This window comes from Varanus komodoensis, unplaced genomic scaffold (genome assembly GCF_004798865.1).
Source record: "Varanus komodoensis strain SLA01 unplaced genomic scaffold, ASM479886v1 scaffold77, whole genome shotgun sequence".
Classification (NCBI taxonomy): Eukaryota; Metazoa; Chordata; class Lepidosauria; order Squamata; family Varanidae; genus Varanus; species Varanus komodoensis.
This window is the reverse complement of record NW_025336442.1, coordinates 143,544-171,285: the sequence shown is the minus strand read 5'-3', so window position 1 is coordinate 171,285 and position 27,742 is coordinate 143,544. Positions and strand designations below refer to the sequence as shown.

At 48.1% G+C, this 27,742-nt stretch overlaps 1 protein-coding gene across 1 annotated transcript in view; it reads left to right on the top strand.

Annotated features, from left to right (window-relative positions):
* SARDH (sarcosine dehydrogenase) overlaps nt 1-25,699 on the top strand; it is a 61,619-nt gene extending 35,920 nt beyond the window's left edge. The window contains exons 16-23 of the mRNA XM_044453048.1: nt 4,665-4,803; nt 5,814-5,927; nt 7,786-7,933; nt 9,868-9,961; nt 13,436-13,598; nt 19,384-19,552; nt 20,165-20,300; nt 25,372-25,699. Coding sequence (XP_044308983.1) covers nt 4,665-4,803; nt 5,814-5,927; nt 7,786-7,933; nt 9,868-9,961; nt 13,436-13,598; nt 19,384-19,552; nt 20,165-20,300; nt 25,372-25,497 — 1,089 coding nt within the window. The 3' untranslated portion in view covers nt 25,498-25,699. The remainder of the gene's footprint in view (nt 1-4,664; nt 4,804-5,813; nt 5,928-7,785; nt 7,934-9,867; nt 9,962-13,435; nt 13,599-19,383; nt 19,553-20,164; nt 20,301-25,371) is intronic.
* Nucleotides 25,700-27,742: the final 2,043 nt, after the last annotated feature.

The following is a 27,742-nucleotide window of genomic DNA, read 5'->3' as shown; positions in this document are numbered from 1 at the left end:
ACATAGCCTTGACTATACGCACTTTTGTTGGCAGGGTGATGTCTCTGCTTTTTAGTATGCTGTCTAGAGTTGTCATAGCTTTCCTCCCCAGGAGCAAGCGTCTTTTAATTTCTTGGCTGCAGTTCCCATCTGCGGTGATCTTGGAGCCCAGGAAAATAAAATCTGTCACTACCTCCATTTCTTCCCCATCTATTTGCCAGGAAGTGCGAGGACTGGATGCCATGATCTTAGTTTTCTTAATGTTGAGTTTCAGGCCAACTTTTGCTCTCTCCTCCTTCACCCGCATCAAGAGACTCTTTGGTTCCTCTTCACTTTCTGCCATGAGAGTCGTATCATCTGCATATCTGAGGTTGTTGATATTTCTCCCAGCAATCTTAATTCCAACTGGTGATTCATCTAGCCCCGCCTTTCTCATGATGTGCTCTGCATATAAGTTAAATAGGCAGGGAGACAGTATACAGTCTTAGAAACATAGAAAACATAGAAACATAGAAAACAGAGCGAGTCAGAAGGGGTCTCCCGGGCCATCTAGTCTGACCTCTGGCATCAGCCGGCTCCACTCACGACATGCTCACCAGGTGCACGTCCAGCCTATCCTTGAACACCCGCACCGATGGGGCCTCAACCACCGAACCGAACTCCTTTCTCAGTTTTGAACCAATCAGTGGTTCTATGTCCAGTTCTCACTGTTGCTTCTTGACCCGCATGTAGGTTTCTCAAGAGACAAATAAGAAGGTCAGGTACTCCCATCTCTTTAAGAACTTGTCACAATTTGTTGTGATCCACACAATCAAAGGCTTTAGCATAGTCAACGAAGCAGAAGTAGATGTTTTTGTGGAACTTCCTAGCTTTCTTCATGATCCAGCATATGTTGACAAATATATCCAGCGTATATTTGATCTCTAGTTCCTCTCCCTCTTCAAAATCCTGCCTGTACTTCTGGTAGTTCTCAGTCCACATACTGCTGGAGCCTAGCTTGTAGGATTTTGAGCATAACTTTGCTAGCATGTGAAATGAGTGCAATGGTGCGGTAGTTTGAACATTCTTTGGCATTGCCCTTCTTGGGGATCGGAATGTAAACTGACCTTTTCCAATCCTGTGGCCACTGTTGAGTTTTCACATTTGCTGGCATGTTGAGTTTAGCACTTTTACTGCATCATCTTTTAAGATTTTGAACAGCTCAACTGGAATGCTGTCACCTCCACTAGCTTTGTTGTTGCTCAGACTTCCTAAAGCCCATTTGACTTCACATTCCAGGATGTCTGGCTTGAGGTCAGTGACCACCCCATCGTGGTTATCAGGGATGTTAAGCTCTTTCTTGTATAGTTCTTCTGTGTAATCTTGCCACCTCTTCTTAATCTCTTCTGCCTCTGTTAGGTCCCTGCCATTTTGGTCCTTTATCATGCCCATCTTTGCATGAAACATTTCCTTCATATCTCCAATTTTCTTGACTAGATCTCTGGTCCTCCCTATTCTATTGTTTTCTTCTATTTCTTTGCACTGTTCATTTAAGAAGGCATTCTTATCTCTTCTAGCTATTCTTTGGAATTCTGTATTCAGTTGGGTGTATCTTTCTCCCTTGCCTTTTGTTTCCCTTCTTTCCTCAGCTATTTGTAAAGCTTCCTCAGACAGCCATTTTGCTTTCTTGCATTTCTTTTTCTTTGGGATGGTTTTAGTTGCTACCTCTTGTACAATGTTGCGAACCTCCATCCATAGTTCTTCAGGCACTCTGTCTATCAGAACTAATTCCTTAAATCTATTTGTCACCTCCACTGTATATTCACCAGGAATATGATTTAGGTCATACCGGAGTGGCCTAGTGCTTTTCCCTACTTTCTTCAATTTAAGCCTAAATTTTGCAACGAGAAGCTCATGATCTGAGCCACAGTCAACTCCTGGTCTAGTTTTTACTGACTGATTAGAGCTTCTCCATCTTTGGCTGCAGAGCACATAGTCAATCTGATTTCTGTGTTGACTGTCTTGTGATGCCCATGTGTAGAGTCGTCTCTTGGGTTGTTGGAAAAGAGTGTTTGCTATGACCATCGTATTCTGTTGACAAAATTCTACCAGCCTGTGCCCTGCTTCATTTTGTACTCCAAGGCCAAACTTGCCTGTTATTCCAAATTGTGCTGTTAAGTAGTGTTTATGGATCTGGCAGGACTTAATCCAAACCAGGGAACATCAACATAATTAATTAACATAGCAACATATGAAGTTGCCCTAGACCAGAAGGGGTCCTTTCTCCAGTATTTCCTTCCTGCAATTCAGGAGCTAAACCCAACTTTCAGCTCAGACCCAGCCTTGGCTACCACCTCCTGGGGTGCTCTTTCTGGCCCTAGCAGATGGCTATCAGATTGAGGTTTGATCTAGCTCTGGAGTCATGGGCGTGGTGCCCAACAGCCCCCTGGCCCCTCCTGATTTTATTCAGTAAGACATTTTTTGTTTGAAAAAAAAAATCACTTGTAGGCTGACATATTCTCCAATGTCACATTTCCTTGGCTTCACACAAAGAGCAGCTTAAGAAATGGGACCTGGATCAAGACACACATCCCGAGAAGCTCAGCCACCACTGCTTGGTTGTGGACCTTCATGGTTTCTTTGCTTGCCCTGCCTTTTTTTTCTTGTGCTTTTCCAGGCAGCTCATTGAATGTGGATTTTGTTCTGGAAAGGGGTTTATGGTGTTGAACCCACCTTTATTGCAACTAAAGTACTCGAACATTTTCTGATCCCTCCAAAATCAAATTGTTTTGAGGGTATGATGCAGGACCCTCAGTTGCAATGTCAAAGGTGGGTTGGTGTTCTTCATTGTGGTCTCCATGCATCACACATATGGGCTTCAGCACCAGGAGAAGGTTTAGGTCGGAGGAAAGTTCTACAGCTCAGCGTCACAGAGTGGGAAGGGGCTCTGCCCCCTCTGGAGTCTGGTTATACGCACGCCCCCCCCACCATCCTTCAGTTCCTTTTTGACTGCACACTACTTAAGTTGGAATCACTTCAATGTCCGCTCCTTTCTTTTTCCTTTCATGTACTAAAAATACAGGTATGTTAACGTACTCTCTTCTCATTTTTCTTTCTCCTCTTTTGGACTATTACCCTCACCCTTAAACCCTGCACCTGCAGGTCTTACCTCGCCACATGGAAAGCCTGCACAACTTCCAACAGGCCAGAAGGGCTTCACCCCACTGAGACCCCACAGAACACATACTAAGCCACCTCCAGACCCACTTCAGTGCAAGCCTCTCTCCCTCCTCCCCACAAGTTCACTTAGCTGTCTCACATTTCCACCTTCCAATCCTACGGTCCCCCCCGCCCCGCCCTTCTCACACCCTCTGGGTCACAGGTTCCTCCAAGGGCTCCAAAACGTCAGCCGACCATCCCACCTCTGGGCACCCTTGGAAGTTCTACAGTCCCTCACCGAATCGCCATTTGAGCCCACGGCAATGGCAGACCTACGACCTTTTGTCCTGGAAGAAAGCATCTCTGGTCTCAGTCTTGTCTGTCTGCCGTGCAAGTGAGCTATCGGCACTGTGAGCCAATGCCCATACCTCTCTTCTATAGGCTATACTCTGCCCTGGGTCTCAGCTCCAGCTCAAGGTTACCTCTGTATGCCATATCAATGAGGATGTTGTCCCCACAGCTTTCTTCTCTAATCCACCAACATCCGTGGAGGTGTCGCTACTCCTGCATGATGCCCACAGGGTCCATGCCCTTTAGAAATCTCGCACAGAACAACTCCGCCTCTCGTATGCTGTGACAGTCAAATAAAGGGGGAGCCCATATCATCGCAGAGACTGTCCAAGTGGGTATCCTGCACGCCCAAGGACACACTCCAGCGTTCCCAGGCTGCCTCAACCACCCCCCCCCCCCGACCCTCGGTGGTACCTGCACGCACAGCATCTCCATTGTTTCTACATGGTCACCCACCAGCCTTTGGGCAGCACTGCCGCCTTGATGTCCACTCAAGGCAAGCCTCCCCTTTTGGCAGGCTGGTCCCCTCATCAAGCCTGCAGAGATGGCAGCCCCTCCATGCTATGGGGGTAAGCTTGCCAGTCGCCCGTATGTGTGATGCACAGAGACAACAATGAAGAACGGCAAATCGCTCACCTGTAACCATTGTTCTTTGAGTGGTTATCTGTGGAGTCACACAACCAACCCTGCACCCCACTGGCTGTCGTAAGCTGGCACACCGCCACACTCGGGTCTCTGTCCATTTGACTGCCTGGAGACGGTGCAGTCTCCAAGGCACTGAGGGACTGGGTGGGGACCCTGCACACTCCGTGATGCTGAGCTGTAGACGTTTCTTCTGACCTAGGCCTTCTGCTGTCACTAAAGCTCTTACGTGTGAATGTCCAGATGACCACACTAAGAATGATGGTTGCAGGTAAGCAACCTGCATTTTCCAGAAAGAGTCAAGCCTTTGACTGGTTTCAGATGGTGGGTACTATGCACGTGCTCACCGTGATGATTTGGACCAAGAGGAGGACCCCACCCCCACCCCATCTGTCTGTGTGTGTCTAAAATGAATGTCCCCAACCAACTTTCCCTCTCTTCTGTCTTCACTTTCTGCTCCCTTGTGGACCCTAGGTTGCCCCTTCCTCTCTGGTGAAGGGGGATATGGGGTCAGTGCATTGCTCACCCCATCTGTATGTGCTTTGAATCTGTAGATCAGGAACGAATGCTTAACCTGCCGGAATGCAGTGGCCGTGTTTGACATGTCTTACTTTGGCAAGTTTTACCTTGTTGGCCCCGAGGCCAGGCAGGCAGCCAACTGGCTATTTACTGCAGATGTGAGCAAACCTCCAGGTAACCTGTCCACCTCCTTATTTTCAGAGCGTTGGGTTGGAGCGGCCAGCCTAACCCAGGCTGCCTGCCTCCCTTTCTCTCAGAAAATGGTGTCCTTAGACAATGCCTGCACCATTCCAAACAGGGTCCTGCTGAGAGGACAGGCCACTGCCCAAGAGGACAATGGAGCACCCTTGTGGGTAGTGCGACCTTTGTTCCCCTCTGTACCCGGGAGCGTTGTGCACCGGCAAGTCCAGTCAATGTCCTCTTTTGTGAGGGCCCTGTGAGTACTCACTGGGAAAGATGTGGGGCTCCTTCTGGGCCCCCTCACTGCCTCTCCCTAATTTGAGCACTGAATGGGACTGCTCTGACACTACCCTGTCTCAGTCCTTTGGGAACTAAGTCCCAGGAGTTGAAAGTGCAGGACTGGGGCTCAGGCAACCTGAGTTCTAGTCCTCACCCAGCCATGGAGCTCACTGGGTGACTTTGGGCCAGTCATGGACTTTCAGCCTGATTACTTCTCAGCGTGTTGGTAGAGACTGAGAGAATGATCATCTTGAGCTTCTTAGAAGGAAAAATGGTGTGATATAAATAAAATCAATAAATAAAACTGGGTACCTGCTCCTCACCTTGCTGTGCCTTGTCTGGGTTCCTGACCAAGGCATGCTGCTTGACTGAGTGAGCAAATGCAAGCCAAACATGTGAGCAACCCTGTTCTGTGTGATAGCTGGCCCAGCCACACCTGGTGCCCTGGGAATGCATGAAAGCATATCTGTGCTCCCTCCAGCCCTAGCCATGTCTGTGAAAGATCACAGCAGCGAAACTGCATTCAGACTGCTTCCGTCCCCTCACAGCTGGGTTTTAGCTGTGACTAAACTAAATAGAAACAAAGGAGCCAACAGGACAATACAGAGAAACCTCAATGGTGTTTTCTTCCCACACCTGCCCCTTTGATCCTGAGCGCTGCTCATAGCAAAGGACCCATCCATGGATCAATATTGACCCTTCTGGGGATCTCCCTCTACCTGCAGGAGCAACCACTTATACCTGCATGCTAAATAAGCGTGGGGGAGTCGAGAGCGATCTGACGGTCAGCCCTGTCGAGCCCAGCACCCAGGACTCAGCGCTGGCACCAGCGTTTGAAGGTAAAAGGGAGAGATTCTTCCCAAGCCAAGTTGATTTTAAGGTAGTGAAATTATGCCTGGCTGAAGGAGCTGACCTCAGGCCCACCAGATGTGTTGGAGGCCCCCTCCCAGAAGCCTCAGGGCACGTGGCCAGTGGCCAGAGGCTGTGGCAGTTGGAGTCCAATTTGATTGCCCACTCCTCTGCCTTTCGAGGGTGGCTGCAGCCCAAATAGAACTCACAGGAAAGATAGGAACAAGGTGGCCATTCCTAAAATCAAACATTTTGGTGCATGGACCAAGTCAGGGGGGCAGACCCAGGATGGATCTTGGCTGATGAGGATGAGTTTTGGGGTGGAGTTCAGAGCTTTGTAAACTTTGTGCTAACCTAAAGCTTACAACTATTAAGAAAGGAACAAATACCTCTCCCTTAGTTGTTTTGCAAGAAATAATAAAGGCTGTTCCCCCTGCTCCACTTTCTGGTCAGTTGACAACTCTAGGGGCAATGGCAAGAGGGTGCCAGGGTGCACAGCTTCGGCCTTTGGGTAGAAAACCAGCACTGGGTCCAGCATCTGAGAGAGGTACCACCTGCTGACACAGCTCTGCGGCCAAAGCAAGCAAATCCATCTTGCAAAGCACCAGTGATACAGCACAGCCAGCCCAGGTAAAAGGGGCCTGGCACAAACAGGGCTTAATCGGGAGTCAAGAGCAGCAGCATAAGACTCCATGCAAGGACAGAAGGTTTCAGGCATTAGGAGCCAAAAGAAAGGTGCAGTTTGAGCTGAGCTCCTGAGTCCCACAGTCTGCGAGGCCAAGTCATTCCTTGTGATCCAACGTTACCTGAGAAGGTCTCTCGTACATAGCTGTGTACTAAGTGCGGACTGATGTGTGAGAGAGCTCTCTGCTGCATGGGTTCCTCTGCCGTTTCTGAGTTTCTTGCTTCCAAGGAATGCTGGGATTCTCTGGAAAAAGCACAGAAGTGCAAAATCTGCTTCATCAAAGCAGCACGTATGTCAGCTGATTGATGCTTCTGAAAGCAGACACCTTCCCAGAGTCATAAACCTTACAGAAGTTGGGAAAAGGAAACCAAGACTTCTTGGTTACCCAGGTTAATGAAAGTGTTTTGTGTCTTTAGGAAACTAGTATGGAGGGAGAAAAATGTACCCAAGCAGAAGGATTTTGCTGCTGTTGCTTAATACCTTGAGGAGAGAAAATGACCCAGTTAGTTTTAAGTATCCAGATTCTGATTTTTTCATCATGGCTTATGTGTATATAACTCAGTGACCTAATTGCAAGGATAGAAGAGGCATAAAAACTAATATAAACCATATTAAGCTGCAAAACAGTTTATACCTTGAATAAGTTACTCAGATTTTGCAAAATGGTTCAGTTGCAAAATGGTTGCCCAGCAGAAGCTTCTGGAATAAGTGTTTCTCATGAGGAAGTCCCTACTCAGAAAGCAATATGGTGTAGTGGTTTGACCATTCAACTGGGACATGGGAGACCTGGATCAGTCACTGATTTCTAATCTAACCTACCTCACAGGGTTGTTGTGAGGATAAACTGGAGAAGAGGAGGGCCATGTAAAAGGTGGAAAAGGAGGATAGACATGAATAAACATTTTTTTTTTTTTAATCAACCTTCTAGAATGGTGTGGGGGGTGGAAATGCACAAAATCTGGTAACGCACCAAGCTATTGGCACTTGAGGAAAAGGAGGGAGCGGATTGCCCAGGGAAGTGGATTGGGCCCCAGATCTTACTAGGTGCCAGGGAAATGAGTTTCTTTTTCCGCCAGATGGAAGCCTGCCCACCGCAGGGGGAATGCAGGTGCTGCAGACCTTGGCTGCATAGCCCCTTGTCATGCTCCCTGCCTCCCTTCCAGGTGACGGCTACTACCTTGCTGTTGGGGGCGCTGTGGCACAGCACAACTGGTCCCACATCAGCACAGCTCTGCAGGACAAGAAGTTCCGGTGCCAGTTGATCGACCGGTCAGAGGAGCTCGGCATGATCAGCATCCAAGGACCTTGCAGGTTCGGGGTGTAGGGGTGCGGCAGGGCACCGGGGTGGATGTGGGACATGCATGGCTACTCTTGAGTGAAGAAGCCGGGATGCCATTTGCAAATCGGGTTAGTGGAAAAAGACTAGAGATGATTGTCAGAACTATTTTGGTGAAAACGGCCACATTTCACATCCTTCTTCAGTGCAGTGTTTGCAGATTTTAAGACTGTTTCAGTGAGTTTGGCAAAGGTGAGGTTGGATGTATTTATTATTTATTTATTTGGAGGTTTTATACGCTGTCCCATCGCTTAACACCTCGGGACAGCATACATAAATAAACATAAATAGACAACATACTGCCCAATACAAATACAAAAAATACAAATTACACAAATTTAAAACCCTGATTCATTCTGGCTGGAAGCTAAAACCTATAGATAATATTAAGCTTTGTTAAACTATTGTTTAAATAAAAAGGCCTTAGCCTGGCACCTGGATGCACCTGGAGGGTCTCAGTTTGGACACTTCCATCACCTCAAGACAGTGGCAGCTGCACGGGTGCCTTGTGGAGAGAGTGGAGCAGGCCACCTCTCTCTCGTCCCAGCCCTTCCTGCATGGGCTGCGGACAAGAGTCCCCATCCACACTGCCCCCATGCCAGGTCTCATCTTCAGAAGGGCGCCAGACAGCCAGGCGCTGCATGCCCAGAGGGGCCCACGGCAGCGGTGCCCAGAGCCACGGGAAAAATCCAGCCCGCCCTGAGTTCCAGGCTCCCGGGATAGCCATAACCCCCTCTGACCCTATTAATAGTTGTCAGAGGGAAGGGAGAGAAGTGGCATCCCAGCTGTTTGGGGCAGTGCCCATCACTCAGGCAGTGAGTTTCGTGGCCATCTAAGTGGCCGTCACTGATGGCCATCACTTAGCCACTTAACAGTGAGCATGCTCAGAAATGGCTGCCGGGGGAGGGCTGACTCCTCATACATTGGCTGCCATGGTGGGCACAGCTGGTCCCAGACCCTCATCCACAAACAAGCAAATGACCTTGGGGGAGAGAGTCCCTGGGCAGCCTGAACCGCAGCTAAGGGACACAGACAAGGGTCGAGCCCAGTGGCTGAGCTCAGAGGCCACTGGCCCTGCCCCTCTGCTTCCTCTGGGCCTCTCTGGCTGCTCCTCACCCCCACCCACCACCGCTCCTCTGCCCAGCTCCTACCTTGCCTTCGGCAGTTCCCTGGCCACCCTCTGCACACTCTCCCAGCCTCTGCTGCTCCGCTGCTCTGGAAGGGGGATGCTCCCAGTTGACCTGGAGAACTCTTTCAGTCATGTCCAGGAATCACTCACCCTCCCTTATCCCCCAGAGGGAGGTAAGGGCTTCCTCCAGATCCCTCACCTTCTCCTGTAGGAGGGGCACCAGTTTGCACCTAGCGCAAATGTATCCCTGCAGTTCCTGAGAGGGATGGACAAACATGGCTCAGGTATTGCATTCAACAGCAACACCTGTGGCTCCAGCCATGGCTGTCTTCTGGCCTGGCATAGACCACTCCTCGCAGGCCCTTCCCCTTCCTCTTGCCCTGCCTTGCCTATCTTACACCCTCACCTGACTTTCCTCACCTAGTTCTCTCAGACAGAATAGAAAAAACAGAACAAACAAACAAAGAACAACACTGAAAAACCACTGGATGCAGACAAGAGGCGACTCCTATTGGTACCACCATTGACAGAGTGCGGCTTTATAAGCCTCAGAGGCCACTGGCCCCACACCCTCTGCTGCCCCTGGGCCCCTCTGGCCTCTCTAGCCCTGTCACCTTCCTCTGCACTCCTCCAGCCCCCCCCCCCCACCCCCCCCGCTCCTCTGCCCCCCCCCCCGATCCTCTTCTCTTTGCCAGTTCCCTGGCCACCCTCTGCTCACTCTCCCAGCCTCTGCTGCTCTGCCAAGATCCAAAAGACTTCTTCTGTACTTCTTCCCCACAGCCGTGCCGTCCTGCAGGAAGTGCTGGACACGGATCTCACCAATGAGGCTTTTCCATTCTCTACACACAAGCTGGTGAAGGCTGCAGGCTGCATGGTAGGCATTGGTGGCTAAAAGAGGCCAGAGACAGTGCAAGTATAAAATGGTTCATCTGCCTGTTCACAGGTTCACTGAGCTAGCATGATGAGTCACCTTTACTAAGCTGGAAAAGTGTGGGCTGCGTCAGGATGGGCAACCACATGTGGAAGGACTCTACAGGCCCCTTCCAATTCTTATTCTTTTCTATAACTATTATTTAACACCCCCTCCCCCATTGAAAAGTGACTTAGTAATCGGTTCAGAGGACCACCTCCTACATGACTGCTTGTTCACCAGAAACAGCTTCCTGTGGTGCTTCTCTGGTTTGTTGCTGCTTTGGTGCAAAGCGCAGGCTTGTCACAGGGCCCATTCACCTTCACCCCCATGATTTCAAGAGTCCTGCACAATGGTGATTTTGTTTGTTTTTGGGCTACAGTGTCATAATCCCAGACTTTGGCTAAGCCAGGTAACTCACAGGTAGTTCAGGTAAACTATCCCCACATCCTCCTGGACACAGTCAGTGCCTGTTTCACTGTCCCCAGAGCTGCCAGTCCACTGCTCACACCCAGAGCTTCCACCTCCTTGTTGGCCTCCCAGTGAGGTGCATACTAAACTCTCCACCCCAAAGTCAGCTTTCAAGAGATACATCTACAATAAAAGTGATGAAAACCAAATGCCATCTAATGAAGAGTCTTTTCCTCAGCAACAAAAGAGCAGAAAATAGAAAAGGTATTGTGAGTTTATTTTTGGGCTCCCTGGCAATCCCGTGCACACTAGGAGCTGTCCTGGTGGTGGCAGTGGCAGCGAAGCAGTGAAGTTTGGCAGTGCTCACAGATCTGTAGGACAAGGAGTGGAAAATCAGGTCCCTGTGGGAAGTTGCAGCAATCAAGGGAAGGGCAACGGATGTTTTGCCACATTCCTGAAAGGTAGGGAGTGCGCAGGAAGCTAAAATGACCGAAAGGCAAGGTTCCCTGGAGAAGATGATAAAGCTAGGAAAAGCCCAAAGCAGAGGGAAAGGACCCGATAAGAGATGGATTGGTCCTGTGAAGGAAGCCACAGCCCCAGGTTCACAAATGCTGAGCAAGGCATTTTGGCGCGTGCGCACCAGGAGGGCACCTGGGGTTCTTGCAGAGATGTGGGGAAAGGCGCCCCTTCTCATGTCCAGTCACTGAGGCAACGGAATGGTGCCCCGTTGGTCTAATGCTGCATGGTTTATGTCCGCTCGGCACTTGCTGCGGGTTCAGACAGTGGCCACTCAGCCTTTGACTTTACAGTGCAGGAAAGCAAGATGGGGGCGTTTCTTGAGAGAGAGAGCAGGGAAGGCGAGTCTCAGCAGCTCAGCTGCAGGGTTACCTGCGACCAGCAGGGTCCAAGTGAACTGCGGGGCCTGGGCCTCCACCTTGGCCTCATTTGGCCTCCAGGAATTAGAGTGGGATGGGGTCGTATCTCTCTCCCTTCTGGTAGAAAAGGAAGTTACGGATTTTCTCCATGTGGGATACCTACAAGAAAGTGACACAGCTTTCTCTTGCTTTTGGAATGGGCAAAAAAACTGTTGCATGCTTAAGACTACATCAGGCTTCACTGGAAAACTTGTGAAGGGTGTTGTGCTTTCCAAAATTCATCCACTTTCCATGTTACAAATCGGTGGATGTAACCCTCTTGCAGCTAAACGAAGCTGACACTCCTTGTCATGTCTGGCTTTGCTTCCTAAATGGCTGGGAATCCTCTTCTTGCATATGAGCCATAAATATTCCATCTGGCTTATCTAGATTAATACAAGATGTCACATTAAATGATCATCTCCAGAGGAGGCTTGGAGGAGGTGAGGTGGCAGCGCCAACCCTTTGTGAGATAAGGAGCTGTCATGCAAAATCGGCCTCTTAGTTGAGGGATGGCCTTGTGCTAGTGCAGTCATCAGGGCAGTGTTGAATTCTAGGGGCTTGATGGAACATGGAGGCTGTGACAGGAATCTCCTGTTGTAAAACAGAGAAAAAGTAAATATGGTGGAGCGAACTGTACACTGACCTGTTGCATCCCTTGCCAGCTCTCAGATGCCCTGCTGCATCAGCTTGAGTGCTTGGAGAGACACCTTCCAGCTTGCCCAACCCTGGCCGGCCAAGTCCCAGATGGGCAAGAGCTGACCTACATAGGCAAAAGGAGTGCCAGAGAAAATGAATACCCAGCTCAAAGCAGATGCTGAACTAGGAAGCCTCCACGAGCAGAGCTATGCAGCTGATGGCCTTATTGGCACTCCTTGAGGGTGGCTGGATGCTCTGCCTTGTTTTCATGCTCCTGCTTTCAGAAGACTTCTGCACCTTGTATATGAGTCATGCTGCACAGCCTCATGAGCTGCATGAGGCTGTGCAGGCCCTTTGACAGCTGCAGTTCCTCCAAAGGCTCTGCAGTCCAAGAAACATAGAAGCAGAATTAGTCAGAAGGGGCTTCCCGGGCCATCTAGTCTGACCCCTGGCTCCACTCATGACATGCCTACCATGTGCATGTCCAGCCTATCCTTGAACACCCGCACTGAAGGGGCTTCAACCACCCATTCCATACCCTTGGAGCCCTAACTGTCAGGAGGAACTTCCGGGCATCCAGATTGAACCTTGGCTCCATTGGAATGCGCCCTGCCCTCCTCTGCAGGGGAGAACAGGTCTCTACCCAACTCTGTGCAACACCCCCTCACATACCTATATGTCACCAACGGATCCCCTTGAAGTCTCCTCTTCTGCAGCTCCCTCAGTCTGACCTCATACAGCTTCCCCTGCAATCTGGCCACCATCCTTGTGGCCCTACGTTGCACTGACTCTAACCTAGTTATATCCTTCCTGTAATGTGGAGTCCAGAACCAAGCACAATACTCCAGTTGCAGGTGAACCGGCGATGTATAGAGCGGCAGTAATCCCTCTCTCGACCTAGAAGCCACACTTCTGGCTATGCAATCAAGGGTGGTGTTCGCCCTCTTGACCACGGCATCACACTGCTGACTCATGTTCAGCCTGCAGTCGACCAGGACTCTGAGGTCCCTTTCACAAGGGCTGCTCTCCAGCCACTTATCACCTAACCTGTACTTATGACAGCTATTCCTATGCCCCAAGTGCAAGACCTTGCACTTACCTACATTGAACGCCATCCTGTTGTCTCCTGCCCACTTCCATAGTCTGTCCAGATCCTTTTGGATCTGGAGTACCTGCTCCTCAGTTGTGGCCACTGCTCCAGTTTTAGTATCATCTGCGAATTTAATCAGCAGATGATACTAAAACCCCTTCTTCCATGTTGTTAATGAGAAGATTAAACAGGATCGGCCCCAGGACAGAGCCGTGGGGGACCCCGCTTGTCACTGGTCGCCACCCTGATGATTCCCTGCTACTGGTTACCCTCAGTCATGTGAGTCCTCCAAGGAGTCCAAAGGGAATGTGTCTGGGATGGCAAGTGGATGTCAGAATTCCCTCCTAACTGGATTCTTTCCCACTCTCTTGGTTTGCCTGCCAGGTCCGAGCCATGAGACTGTCGTTTGTGGGGGAGATGGGCTGGGAGCTGCATGTGCCCAAGGAGCGCTGTGTCCAGGTCTACCGCTCGGTCATGCAGGCTGGGGCCAAGCATGGCGTCACCAATGCTGGCTACAGGGCTATTGACTCTCTCAGTATTGAAAAAGGTGAGCAGAAAGACATGAGTGTCTCCACAACACGGACCTGGAGACGGGCTGTCATTGTGGGGTCTGTCGTCCAGCTGGTCAAACTGAACTTGAACCTGGACTGAAAATGGGAACAAAGTTTGAATCACATTTTCCTCAAGCAGAAAAAAAGCTGAAAGTCTATCTTTAGGCCTGGAGCAGAGCAGAGCGGTGAAAACACAAAAATGCAAAGGCATGTTACTGGTTCAGAATAAGATTCAGCCCAGAACACCAGGTATGCCGCATAGGTTAGGAAAGAAGACTCTAATGACTGTAACTTTTCCATATGCAAATGTCTACTTGTATATAGGTGCAAATTCGGAGGGAATAAGTATAAGCTAAATAGACTATGTCATGCCATAGTGGAGAAGACAGTGACCAGTTGCTCTGCATGTGCCCAGACTGCTGTCCAGGTGCAGCTACCCATGGATAGAGCTCGGGACACTTTTCTGCCCATCACCGTCCTTATGGTTCCTTGACTTCCCGACAGATCTGGTCTAGGCACCTTTTCAAATGCAGGACACCCCCAGAGAGAAGGCGGAACTCTGTGAAACGAAACACAAAGCCATGCTGGGTCAGTGCACGGGCCTCACTAGAACCTGGGGAAGGGCCCCCGTTGTTTAACACCCTCCTCAGAGAGGTTGGCGTCGCTGTTCTTTTGGCCTCAGCTGATGTCCTTTTTTGTCTCCCAGGCTTTTCAGTTTGCTGGTTTGGTGCTTCCTGAAAACTTTGCACAACTGTTTCTTGTTGCTGCTTTAACTGTGTTCGGTTTTTTAAAATCTGTGTTTTATGTTGATCCTGTGCAGTTTTACCTCCTATTTGTAAACTTCCCAGGGAGCTTTTGTTGATGGAAGGTATAGAAAAGATGGGTGGGATCCAGATATAATCACACTTCAAATGCTCCCATTGAAATTACTGGGACTTCAGTTTGTCATGATTAACTTAAGTTCGAAGTCCACTGGAATGATCTCCAGTGATCTCTATGTATGACAAAATCTGGATTCAACTCATTGAAAATAAAGAAGGAAATACCCCTTCCAAAATGTATATGTAACTTTTGAGAATATATGTTTCCAAACCACAATCACTTCAAAAGCATTATAAAATACAGTGATATCTAAGAATAATAAATCAGCAGAATGAAATACTTCAGACCACCGTTCCCAACACAAGTTACAACACACAAAGCAGTCATCACATAAAATTAACCTACCCTTTCAAATGAAAACAGATTTAAATTAAAAATAGTGTCCAGGGCCCACTTATCACTGCTGAGCGCTCAAGGAGAGTGGGCACATGTTCCCATGTGATTTCATTTTTGACTCTAGCCTCCAACTTTTCTGAAATTCAGCTCATGTCTTCCTATCTCATCTGCCTGGTTAACAGCGTCCCTGTTGTGACACCTGCCACATGGGATCATTCAAAACCTTCTTGACGGCCACAGGCCTGATCCATGCCTCACCAAAGGGATGAAGGATGCTGGAAGAGCTAAGCAAGAAGAGGCAAAACCGTGGCTACATCTGTTGTCACACTCTTGACCCATGAGTGGCAGGGACTGCAAACCTCTCCTTGCCCTCCTTTCTGTTCCCCAGGCTTGGTTTCTAAGTTCCCAAAAGCATACATTATATTCCCTAAATCAGAACCCAGAATCCCCGATAATGTTCAGTACACCAATAAGTTCCCCCTAGGGCGCTTTACAAAAAGAATCTTCCTTCTCTCATGTCCACCAATTATCTCTTGGCTAGTCCTACTATTTTGATGCTGTTGCATTACCGGTAGTTCATAATACATTTTGTTACTTGTATTCAGATTCAAAACCAGTCCTGGGCACCATCTCAAGTGGAGATTATGCTGACTTTTCAGTAACAGTTCATGCAAAGTTCAATTCATCAATGTCCCCCTCCCTCTCTGGAAACAGGAAATCTAACCTTTTTCCTGGCCATGGTGATTTCACTACTGTGTGTTACACTCCATTCCAGGGTGCTCACATTAGTGAGCAGGAACACTAACCTGCTGTTGTACAGCAAAAAAAGTTGACATCCCTGTCATGGGAGGCCTTTATTAACATCTGCTATGCTTGTTTCTCAAGTTGTTGTTTTTTCCATTTTATCAGGAGTTTATACTTTTGCCTAAGGGAAGCATATTCATTAGTCAAAAGGCCTGAACTGGAGTGCCTATACTTAAGAAAAAAGTCTTGCCACACTTTTGGCCTTGTTGTCATGCCAGCTATACAGTGCTTGAGTTTCCCTTAAGCTGTTCTTCCTATTAGATCTCAATTGGTGTTGTAATCTATCAGACATAGTATTGATTTATATCCTCAGAAGCAGTAGAAATGATTGCAGCACAGGTGGCTCCTAGGTCCTCTCTCTGTAGGAGGTGATTTATGGCTGAGTCCACAGCAGGGGTCCACTTAATTTCCCTGCCAGTAGTTAAAGCTAGCTCTGCATTAGAGACACGCTGGCTTTTCAGGCCATGCTAGTATCATTGTTCAATGAAGATGATCATTTTCTATGATAAAATCAATCTCAGACCCAGTAATGCTCTTTGTACACAAAGTGAGAGATTGCAGTACAATCAGTTCTACTCTTCCAGAGCTAGTAAAATGGGTATATTGTCCCAGTCAATCACCATCTGCTGTGCCACTGAAAATTGTAAGATCTCATTCTTACAAATTGGGCTAGGCAGAACCCAGAATAATTATATCGAACATCCTTGGACTATTGAAAAAAGCCTCATTTTAGGTAGACATCTGAGCCCAGAATCTGTTCATAACGTGGGTATTGATATCTCCAGCAATGATAATATTGCATCAGGATAGGACAGTTAAAGAGATTCAATATAATTCTCAAGTTCTGCTTGCTTAGCAGTTACCAGTGATTTTTTTGAGCTGGGTGATATATAGACATTGACCAGCATGAGATGAGTTTTCAGGAAAGTGACATGAACAACTCCTTCATGGATCACTGCCTTGTCATGGCGAAGGGGCTTGCGTAGCTCAATGAAGCTACGAGCTCTGCCATGCAGGGCCACCCAAGACAGACAGGTCATAGCAGAGAGCTCTGACAAAACGTGCTCCACTGGAGAAGGAAATGGCAACCCACTCCGGTATCTTTGCCATGAAAACCCCATGGACACTATCAACAGGCAAAGATATATGATGCCGGAAGATGAGTCCCTCAGGTCGGAAGGTGTCCAATGTGCTACTGGGAAAGAGCAGAGGGCTAGTACTAGTAGCGCCAGAAAGAATGAAGCAACTGGGTCAAAGCCGAAAGGACACTCAGTTGCAGATGTATCTGGTGGTAAAAGGAATGTCCGATGCTGCAAAGATCTATATTCCATAGGAACTTGGAATGTGAGATCCATGAATCAAGGCAAGCTGGATGTGGTCAAACAAGAGATGACAAGACTGAACATTGACATGTTAGGAATCAGTGAACTAAAACGGACAGGAATGGGTGAATTCAGTTCAGATGACCATCAGGGATACTACTGCGGGCAAGAATCCCTCAGAAGAAGTGGAGTAGCCTTCATAGTCAATAAAAGAGTAGGAAAAGCAGTACTGGGATACAATCTCCAAAATGACAGAATGATCTCAGTTCGAATCCAAGGCAAACCATTCAACATCACAATAGTCCAAGTCTATGCCCCAACCACTGGTGCTGAAGAGGCTGAAGTTGACCAGTTCTATGAAGGCCTACAACACCTTCTAGAATGAACACAAAAAAATGATGTCCTTATCATCATGGGGGATTGGAATGCTAAAGTAGGAAGCCAAAAGATAACAGGCAAGTTTGGCCTTGGAGTACAAAATGAAGCAGGGCACAGGCTGGTAGAATTCTGTCAAGAGAATACGATGGTCATAGCAAACACTCTTTTCCAACAATCCAAGAGACGACTCTACACATGGACATCACCAGACGGTCAACACAAAAATCAGATTGACTATGTGCTCTGCAGCCAAAGATGGAGAAGCTCTATATAGTCAGTAAAAACTAGACCAGGAGCTGACTGTGGCTCAGATCATGAGCTTCTCATTGCAAAATTTAGGCTTAATTGAAGAAAGTAGGGAAAAGCACTAGGCCACTCAGGTATGACCTAAATCATATTCCTGGTGAATGTACAGTAGAGGTGACAAATAGATTGAAGGAATTAGATCTGATAGACAGAGTGCCTGAAGAACTATGGACGGAGGTTCACCTCATTGTACAAGAGGTAGCAACTAAAACCATCCCAAAGAAAAAGAAATGCAAGAAAGCAAAATGGCTGTCTGAGGAAGCTTTACAAATAGCTGTGGAAAGAAGGGAAGCAAAAGGCAAAGGAGAAAGATACATCCAATTGAATGCAGAATTCCAGAGAATAGCTAGAAGAGATAAGAATGCCTTCTTAAACGAACAGTGCAAAGAAATAGAAGAAAACAATAGAATAGGGAGGACCAGAGATCTCTTCAAGAAAATTGAAGATATGAAGGGAACGTTTCATGCAAAGATGGACATGATAAAGGACCAAAATGGCAGGGACCTAACAGAGGCAGAAGAGATTAAGAAGAGGTGGCAAGATTACACAGAAGAACTAACCCTTTCAGCAACACCATGTATTCCAAGACAGTACATTTATCCCAGTGTCTTTAGGGTGCTGAACTTAGCACTTTCACTCTGTTTAAGTACCCTGGCTTGCCTAAAAAACCCCACTACTTTTCCTCATTTCCAAAGGGGCCCAGCATGTATGTAGGTTTTGTAGTTTCTCTGATACTTGGAGGGGAGCTAACCATTTCTGGAGAGTCTAATGCCTGGGACTAAGGTGCTTAGCCGGGACTTTGAATTTAGTTGGTCTAAGTTGTGGCAGACTCTTTCATACTCCAGAAGGGGCAGACTTTGACGCTTGGCATCTTAAAAGTCTGCAGGGTGGTCACCCTGTTAACTATATAAGCAAGTGAAGCGGTAGCACTTTGGAGGCCTCTGGAAGAAGGAGCCTTCTTCTGCAACTGAACACTTCCTTCAGAAATGCTCCTGGCACGTCTCCTGAGTAGCAGGAATAGCAGTTTCTCAGCCTTGACTCTCCTCTTGCAGGGAGAAGAGCACAGATAAAAATACTTTGGGTATGGAGTGGGCTTCCCCGGGAAGTGAGGGTGTTCAAGGATAGGCTGGACATGCACATGGTGGGCATGTCATGAACAGAGCTGGCTGGAGCCGGGGGTCAGACTAGGTGGTCTGGGAGGCCCCGTCTGACTCACTCCATTTCTACGTTTTTATGTTCCTATGAAAATTCCTGCACAGGTGCAGCCCCTTCTGGTCAGGCTCCAGGAGCCTAGTCATGGGTGGCTGCTCAGTTCAGCTTGCTTCCAGAAGTTACTGCTCCTCCAGCGAAGCTCATGACACAAAGGGAGGAAGGGGGTCCCCTCTTCCTCCTCCTCCCTCAAGACTTGGAGCGCTGCTTTGTAACATGCTAGACACGAGGCGTCCTGGGAAATGTCACTTACCAGAGGGCTAATCTGAATGCCAGTTGCCCTGCTGCAACTGGATGATTTCTGTGCCTCGCCCCATCTGTTGTCCAGGGATTCGCTTTGAATGGGCCGCTTCAGGGTCTTTTGGCAGGCCTTTCATTAGTGCTCCATCAGCGACGATTGCCTGGTTTCACCACCCATTAGTCACCCCCTCAAACCCACTCTCACAGGCTGAGCTCAGCCCTGCATTCCCCCTGAACACCTTCTGAGGACTGTTTTCTGAGGCACTCGGGGAAGATTTGCCTGTGACTGTTGTTCTTCTGCCAGGTTACAGGCACTGGCATGCTGACCTCCGCTCTGATGACAGCCCCCTGGAAGCAGGCTTGGCCTTCACGTGCAAACTTAAATCAGACATCCCTTTCCTTGGACGGGAAGCCATGGAGGCCCAGAGAGCAGCTGGAATATTCCGCCGTCTGGTCTGCTTCACCATCGATGAGTGAGTAGCAAGTGACCGGCGTGTGAGCAGGGCTTTTTGCACACTTTCCAATGGCACTTAATTGCATTAATCCCTAAACGGTCTCTCTAGACCCTGAAGCCTCCCCCATTCAGTGACCTCTACAGATTTTGATATCACACATTCTCCAGATATTTGCTGAAAATCTGATATTTCCATTAGGCAAATTTTACAGTGCATTAGCACATTGTAGTCTTCACCAATTCAGCAAGCCACTTTATTTAAAAGTTAATATTCAGTGACATTGGATTTCCCACAAACACACACAGCTATTAGGAATATGCTTAGCATTATATCTAATAGCTGATGAAGGTCTCATGTTTGAAGCTGGCCAAAATAATCATGAGATGCCAACAACACTTTGATGCTGAAGCAGTTTCACACTGAAAAAGTAAATTAGAATCACATTCAGAATTTAAATAGTTCAATTGGAAAAGCAGCAAGTGTCTTTTTGCAACTATTTGGTCAGCCATACAGATCACTCTTTCTAGCAGTTCCTGCTTTTGCAGCTTGCCATGCAAAGTCTGGCCTTGCTGCTGCTGTCCCAGAATCACAATCATCCGCAAACCCACAAGTTTTCTCTCTGTCTTTTAGAAAGCTGCCCCTGTTTGGCCTGGAGGCCATCTGGAGAAATGGCCGCGTTGTGGGGCATGTCCGCAGGGCAGACTTTGGGCATGCTATCAACAGAAGTGTTGCATATGGGTACATCTGTGATCCTGAAGGAATGCCAGTGAGTATGGAGAAAATAGCGTGCCAAAGGGCAGGCTACACCTGCACTCACCCCAGAAAGGGCCTTCCTAGACATACTAGGACTTGAGCAAGCCTTTGGTGTTCAGTCCCACATATTCCTGATATACTGGGTGAAGATTTCAGAAATCCACATCTTTTTAGAAGTGGTTAAGAAATTATTACCTGACAGCGTTGCAAACTGACTGGAGATCCAAAAGGGTCCAAGAGAATTCTACCTAGCTGGCTAAAATGGAATCCCCCCAAAGGCCTAACTGATTGGCCACCAAGGATTTTCCCCTGATTTTTTGATGTCCACCTGAAAGTACCCTGAAAAGTACCCAGTTAGCCTTACATTCACAGCAGGAAAAAAATGGAAAGGCTCATAATAGAGAGAGATCTAGTGATGCTAGATAGGGAAGGGAGGCTGGCAGCCACACAACACGGCTTCCGCAAAAACAGGTCCTGCCAGACAAGCCTTGTGGAATTCCATGACAAGGTTTCGAGGTGGCTGGATGGAAGGGATGCAGTGGATGTGGTTTACCTGGATTTCAGCAAGGCCTTTGACAAAGTGCCCCATGATATCCTGGTGGGGAAACTGAGGAGTTTTGGGATACACCAAAGCACTGTCCGGTGGATTAGGGCATGGTTGACTGACCGAAAGCAGAGGGTAACCATTAGTGGGGAATCATCAGGATGGCAGCCAGTGACAAGCGGGGTCCCCCAGGGCTCTGTCCTGGGGCTGATCCCGTTTAATCTTTTCATTAATGACATGGAAGAAGGGATGAACAGTCTGCTGATCAAATTCGCAGACGACACTAAAACTGGAGCAGTGGCCACAACTGAGGAGCAGGTACTCCAGATCCAAAAGGATCTGGATAGATTATGGAAGTGGACAGGATGGAGTTCAATGTGGGTAAGTGCAAGGTCTTGCACTTGGAGCATAGGAATAGCTGTCATAAGTACAGGTTAGGGGACAAGTGGCTGGAGAGCAGCACTTGTGAAAGGGACCTCGGGGTGCTGGGCGACTGCAGGCTAAACATGAGTCAGCAGTGCGATGCGGTGGCCAAGAGGGCGAACGCCACCCTTGATTGCATAGCCAGAAGTGTGGATTCCAGATCGAGAGAGGTATTACTACCACTCTATACGACTCCGGTGCGCCCGCAACTGGAGTATTGTGTTCAGTTTTGGGCCCCTCATTACAGAAAGGATATAGCCAGGTTAGTGTCAGTGCAACATAGGGCCACAAGGTTGGTGGCCGGTTTGTATCAGGAGAGACTGAGGGAATTGGATCTCTTTAGCCTGGAGAAGAGGAGACCCCGAGGGGATCTGTTGGTGACATACAGGTATGTGAGGGGGTGTCACATGGAGGTGGGCAGAGACCTCTTCTCCCCTGCAGAGGAGGGCAGGATGTGCTCCAGCAGAGCCAAGCTCAAGGAACCATGCTTCAATTTGGATGCCTGGAACCACTTCCTGACAGTTTGGACAGTTAGCGCAGGGGTGTCCAAACTTTTTGCAAGGAGGGCCAGATTTGGTGAGGTGAAAATGTGTGGGGCCGACCATTCAGCCTGACATTCTTTGAACCATTAACATTAAATGCAAATGAACTATTTTATGAAAGACTAAACAAATAACTTAACTGCAGTAATGTGAAGGGTGATACTGAGATCCTGACTGCATTATATAGGCCAGGTCTGGCTCAAAACAGTGGTTGTGATGCGCAAAATGTCACGCAGGTGAAAGTCACTTAGTCTCATCCTCACACGGTTCTTGTTAATGTTCATAACTGAGAATGTCTTCTCGCACAAGTATGTCGAACCAAACAAGCTCAGCATTTTCTTAGCAAATGTTCGAATCTCTTGGAACCTGTCTGTATCCAGCTGGCGGTAAAAGTTGACAAGAGGGAGCTGTTGGTGCCGACTGCGACAGTCAATGAGCTCCAGCTGCAGGTGGTCTGGAGCATCATCAGGGTCCACAGAGAAAAGGAGATGAAAAAAGCCTGATCTCCTTTTCAATAGCTGCAAAATCCCGAAAGTGCTGTTGAAACGCCTCAGCCAGAGATGAGATGTCCGCTTCATACCTCCTTATTTGCGCACTCATATTGTTCTGCGGAAAACTGGTCACTATTTCCTGCAGCATCCTGCAGAAATGTGTGGTACTGGGCTGCGTTTGTGACAGATGCCTTTGGAAAAGTAGCAGCTTGGTCCCAAAGGCTTTGATATGTGAATACAGTTGGCTACAGGGGCATTTTGCCCCTGAAGGCTCGTGTTCAGCACGTTCAGATGTCGTGTTATGTCAACTAAAAATCCAAAATCAGCCAGCCAAACAGGATCAGATAGCTCTGGCATCGGTTGTCCCTTTTTTGCCAAGAATTGTCTGATTTCCTCCCTGAGAGAGTAGAAGTGCTGCAGTGCAGACCCCCGAGTGAGCCATCTTACCTTGTTGTGATACACAACATCTCCGTATTCAGCCTGGATGTCGAGTAGAAACTTTTGAAACTGGTGGTAGCACAGGGCTTTGGAGCGAATATAATTAATAGCCTTCATCACCGGTTTCATAACATGATCATATTTCAGATGTTTGGCACAGAGAACTTGTTGGTGAATAATACAGTGGAGTTTTATAGCTTTGCCTCCTTCACTGACTTTGTTACAGACTAGGGGTGATAATCCACTTTGCTCGCCAGCCATGGCAGGTGTGCCATCCGTGATAATCCCAGTGACTTTATTCCATGGTAGTTTCATGTCATCTACGGTGGAGCAAACAGAAACAAATAAATCTGTTCCTCTTGTTTGGTCCTTAAGGCTCTGGAGGTCAAGTAGGTGTTCACTCACGTTCATGTCATTGTCCACTCCTCTCAAAAAAATCAATAACTGAGCGGTGTCAGATGCATCCGTGCTTTCGTCACAGGCTAATGAAAAAAAGTCAAACGCCACTCCTTTTGCCTCTAACTGTCTCTTAATATCAGATGAAACGTCTTCAATTCTCTGTACCACAGTGTTATGAGCCAGGCAAACATCGGCAAACTCTTGCTTCTTCTCAGGATAAATTTTCTCCACCATTTTCATCACGCAGTCTTTAATAAATTCACCCTCAGTAAAAGGTTTGTGGTGCTTGGCAATCAGCATTGCCACCTCGTAGCTCGCCTTTGTGGCATTTTCATTTGACTCACGGGCTCTTGTGTAAAAGCGCTGCTGTGCCATTAAAGCAGCTTCCAGTTCCTTCAATTTTTCACCGTGTTCCTTCCCAGTTAGCTTGTTGTAGTTAGCATGTTTCATCTAGTAGTGCCTCTTGATATTGAATTCCTTGAAAACAGCCACAGTCTCTTGGCAAATTAGGCAGACATAGTTGTTTCGTATTCCAAAAATACTCCAATTTCCACTTGTCCTGGAAGCAGTGGCCCTCGCTGTCAACTTTCCTTTTTTTAGTTACAGTCGCCATTTTAGAAATGGGCACACAAGGCTTGTGTCACAAGGGTCACATGGCAAGAGTGCTGACTCAGGTCTACTGCCCTCTTCCGGTGAAATATAACCACCAGCCTTGAAGGAGTAGGAGGCAGCAGGGGACAGCTGCGGGAACCACTGTGCAGTGAAGGGAAAAATGCCGGCCGGCGGGGATGAGTGACAGGCTGAGCTGGCAGGAAGAAGAGGCTGCGAGCCGCTCGAAATTTGAAAATGGGCCGCAATTGGCCCCCCGGGCCGGACTTTGGACATGTCTGCCCTAGGGTATGAAATGGGTTTCCACAGGAGGTGGTTGAAGCCCAATCGGTGAGGATGTTCAAGGATAAGCTAGACATGCACATGGTGGACATGTCATGAGCAGAGCCAGCTAGAGTCGGGGGTCAGACTAGATGGCCCAGGAAGCCCCTTTTGACTCGCTATGTTCTTATTTTTCTAAATGACAGAAGGATTGCTTTTTGCCTGGAAGGGACTCTGCCTCCTAAGACCGTGTGCCTTTGTTCATGCAAGACTAGCCCCTAACTAAAGCCACTGGGAGGGGTACCACAGGCAGCTGTGGTCCTGGTCCTCTCGTATCTAACAGGGCAGACTCGGTCAGGCCTGCAGCATTCACTAAACAGATGCATCTTGTGTCAGCCTGCTTTTCCCTCCTCTGAATGAGAACCTGTGCCTGATTTGTGTGTTAATTGTAACTGTGAGAGAATGAAGAATATTTGACTCTGAGAGGCCCCCCAGTATGGATATGGGAACTGTTTGCAAAGAGAAGCTGGGCCATCAAAAAGGTCAACGGTGAAGGATCTCTAAGAAGGGAAAGGGGCTACCGTGGCTGCAGTCTTGCTTGAAACACTCTGTGCTGTAGGGTTCTGAAAGCGAATTTCAGAGATTCTCTCAGGACCCACAGTCACGCAGTGAATGGGGCTGAGGGCAGTAGGAACAGGGACACAAATACCAGCCTGCCAATAATTTTGCCTTAGGAGATATGTTGACCCTTTACAATGGGAGAAGAAAACTGGGCAAAAGCCACCAAATAATTGAAGTGGAGTGAAGTCTTTCAGGGTGAACTGAAGCACATCTCAGATTTGGCCTACAAGCCTGAGGTTTAACATCCTGATGTGCTGCTTGGTCACCTTTTCTCAGTTTCAGTGCACTGGGCAAAGGGGAATCAGAATGGTGGAGGGACCTGAAAGGATTGCCCTTATGGGTGAAGAGAAGGGCTTGGCTTGGAAAGGAAGGGTTAGGGCAAAAGTTGTGGAGAGAGGAAGGGTTCCTCCCACTGAGCACTGGAATTCTAAGCCATCCATAGAACTGGTTTGTGGAGAGTCCCAGATGGGCAACTGGAACTCCTCCATCACTCAGAGTTTATGGTCCTGTGGAGCAACAACTTTGCTGTTTATGATCCATAAAGAGTGGCAACAATGTTGTAGCCTATAAAACTTCCTTAAGAAGTAAGCTAAGTTCATAGTAGCTAGCTGGGTAAAGCCTGCAAGTACTGAGGCACATGTGGCTCCAACAATGACTGACTGACTGACTGACTGACTGACTGACTGACTGACTGATCGGTCAATCCATACGTGAGTGCAAATTAATGGAAAACTGTTTTACTTGTCTCCTCCCCAGGTCTCCCTTGAATTTGTGAAAACCGGTGAATACAAGTTAGAAAGGATGGGGGTTTCCTATCCTGCCAAAGCCCACACAAAATCTCTCTTCGATCCAGAGAACAAGAGAGTGAAAGGGATCTACTGAGCTGGGCAGGCAAAGACCTCTGGTGAAAAGTTGAGAGAGTGTGAGAATGCTGGGAAAGGCCAGCTGTTAGGCACCAATATTTCTGCAGTTCCCACAGCACCCTGCAAACATATGAAGAGCCCTTGGGCTGGATCAGGCCACAGGAGGTCCAGCTGGCCCAGTGCAGTGGTACCTCGGCTCACAAACGCCTCAGTTCGTGACCAAATTGGGTCGCGAACAAAAATTTCATAAAAATTTTGACTCAGGTGGTGAACTCCGCATTGGGTGGTGACTGCAATCGCAGCCATCCCCCCCCCCCCACTGAGAGGGGAGATGGCCATGATTGGCCGGGGGAGGGGGGAGAGGACCAGATCGCGCTCATCTTTCCTGCACGAGAGCAACTCCCCCTGCAGCACGATTGCGCCCATCTCCTGCCCCCCCAAGTGCACCTGCGTTCACCCCCATCTCCCCCCCCCCAGCATGCCCACGATCATGCCTGTCTCCTCCCCCACCCCCCAGCGTACCGGGATGACGGGCGCATGCAGGGATGCTGGGGGGGATGGGGAGATGGCCGCAATCTTTGTTGTTCTTTGTCACATTGCTTCACATTTTTCTGATTAAAAAAAAGTAGCCTTATTTGCATTGAACCTTATGGGGAAGTTTAACATGGCTCATGACCAATTTGGGTCATGACCAGAGTCTTGGAATGGATTAAGTTCATGAGCCAAGAGACCACTGTATTCAGTTTTCCGCATGGTCAAGCCAGATGCCTTTGCAGATTCTCAAGCAGAGCATGAAGGTTTCAATTTTCACTATCAGCTGAGCACAGATAACCTGCCTCATTGCTGTGAGTGGTAATAGCCTTGCCAGACCTTCTGGTGGTCTCCTGTACCCCGACATCAGTGGATATCTGATGGCCAATCCCCTGCTCCACATGCAGAAATTCCTTTGGCATTCTGCCCCTTTTTACCAGTATTACAGCAACATAAAAGCTGACTGCATCACCTGTTGGGCTTTCCCTGTAAATTAAGCCAGTGTTTGCAGAAGAACCATTTTTCTTTACTTCTTTACTTCCAAGACTGGGCAGGGGTGCAGGTAGCAGGAAACCCAGAAGCTGCCTTGGACTGAGCATCAAACCTGATTTTGCTGATCTTGCCACTGAGCCACAGTCCCTCCCTGAAGGAACCATCCCAGAAAGAGAGAAGCCCTCTTTCCCTGGTGCTTGCAGCCCAGAGTCAAGGAAGAGCAAATAATGGCTTTCTAAGAGGGCCTCTGACCTCAGGGGCTTTTCCCCTTTCTGCAGAAGGGGATAGGTAGCTGCTTTTCTTCAGGCTTTCAGGCAATAAATTTTTCACCCATGTTTCCACCCCAAACTGATGCCCAAGGCAGCTAGCAGTGAAAGACTGCAAACAATTTTTAATTAATCCAGATTCTACATTAAATAAACTGTATGAAAGACTTGGATAGGTGACTCTCATCCCATCCTGTTTCATGCTGGAAAAGGGGTTTGCAAGGTAGCTACTTGCCCCTTCCTCCTGGTCATCTGCCCTGGCTGTTGTACAGTTTCCCTCCCAGAAAAGGCTGAAATGCCTTGCCTGAGGGCTTGTTAATAGCAGAAAAGGCTTGAAGCAAGGGGAGGCCAGCAATTACTGCATTTTGGCTGTGCCCAATTGCTCGCAGCCACGCCCACCCATTTCTTCCTTGGACCAAAACACACCCAACACCCAAGAAAGTGGTACTCAGAACCTCCCTTTTAAAGCTGCTTCCAGCTCAGTATAGATGAGCAGTGTTTCTCCACCTCTGCTGCTACTCTGTGTAAACATTCCTGTTGACCTCCTGCAAAATTGATTGTTTTTCATTGTACTTCCTCGTCAATGTAAGCCATCCTGAGTGCTTACTTGGAAGGACAGGATATAAATCCTTGTAATAAATAAATCATTAATAAAGAAGTTGAAGAACACTGGGCCCAGGACAGAACCCTGTGGCACCCCCTAGTTACCTCCATTCAATTTAAGAAAGTGCCATTGATGAGCACCCTTTGTGTCCAATTCAGCAGCGAATTTTGGATCCACCTAATAGTTTTATCATCTCGTCCAGTTTTTGCTAATTTGCTTATCAGAATGTTATGTGACACTATGTTGAATGCTTTGCTGAAATCTAGGTAGATTATATCCAGAGTGTTCCCTTTGTCTATTTGTGAGGTTGCCCAGTCAAAAAATGAGATTAAATTAGTCTGACAGGATTTATTTTGATTGTGTTCAGTTCT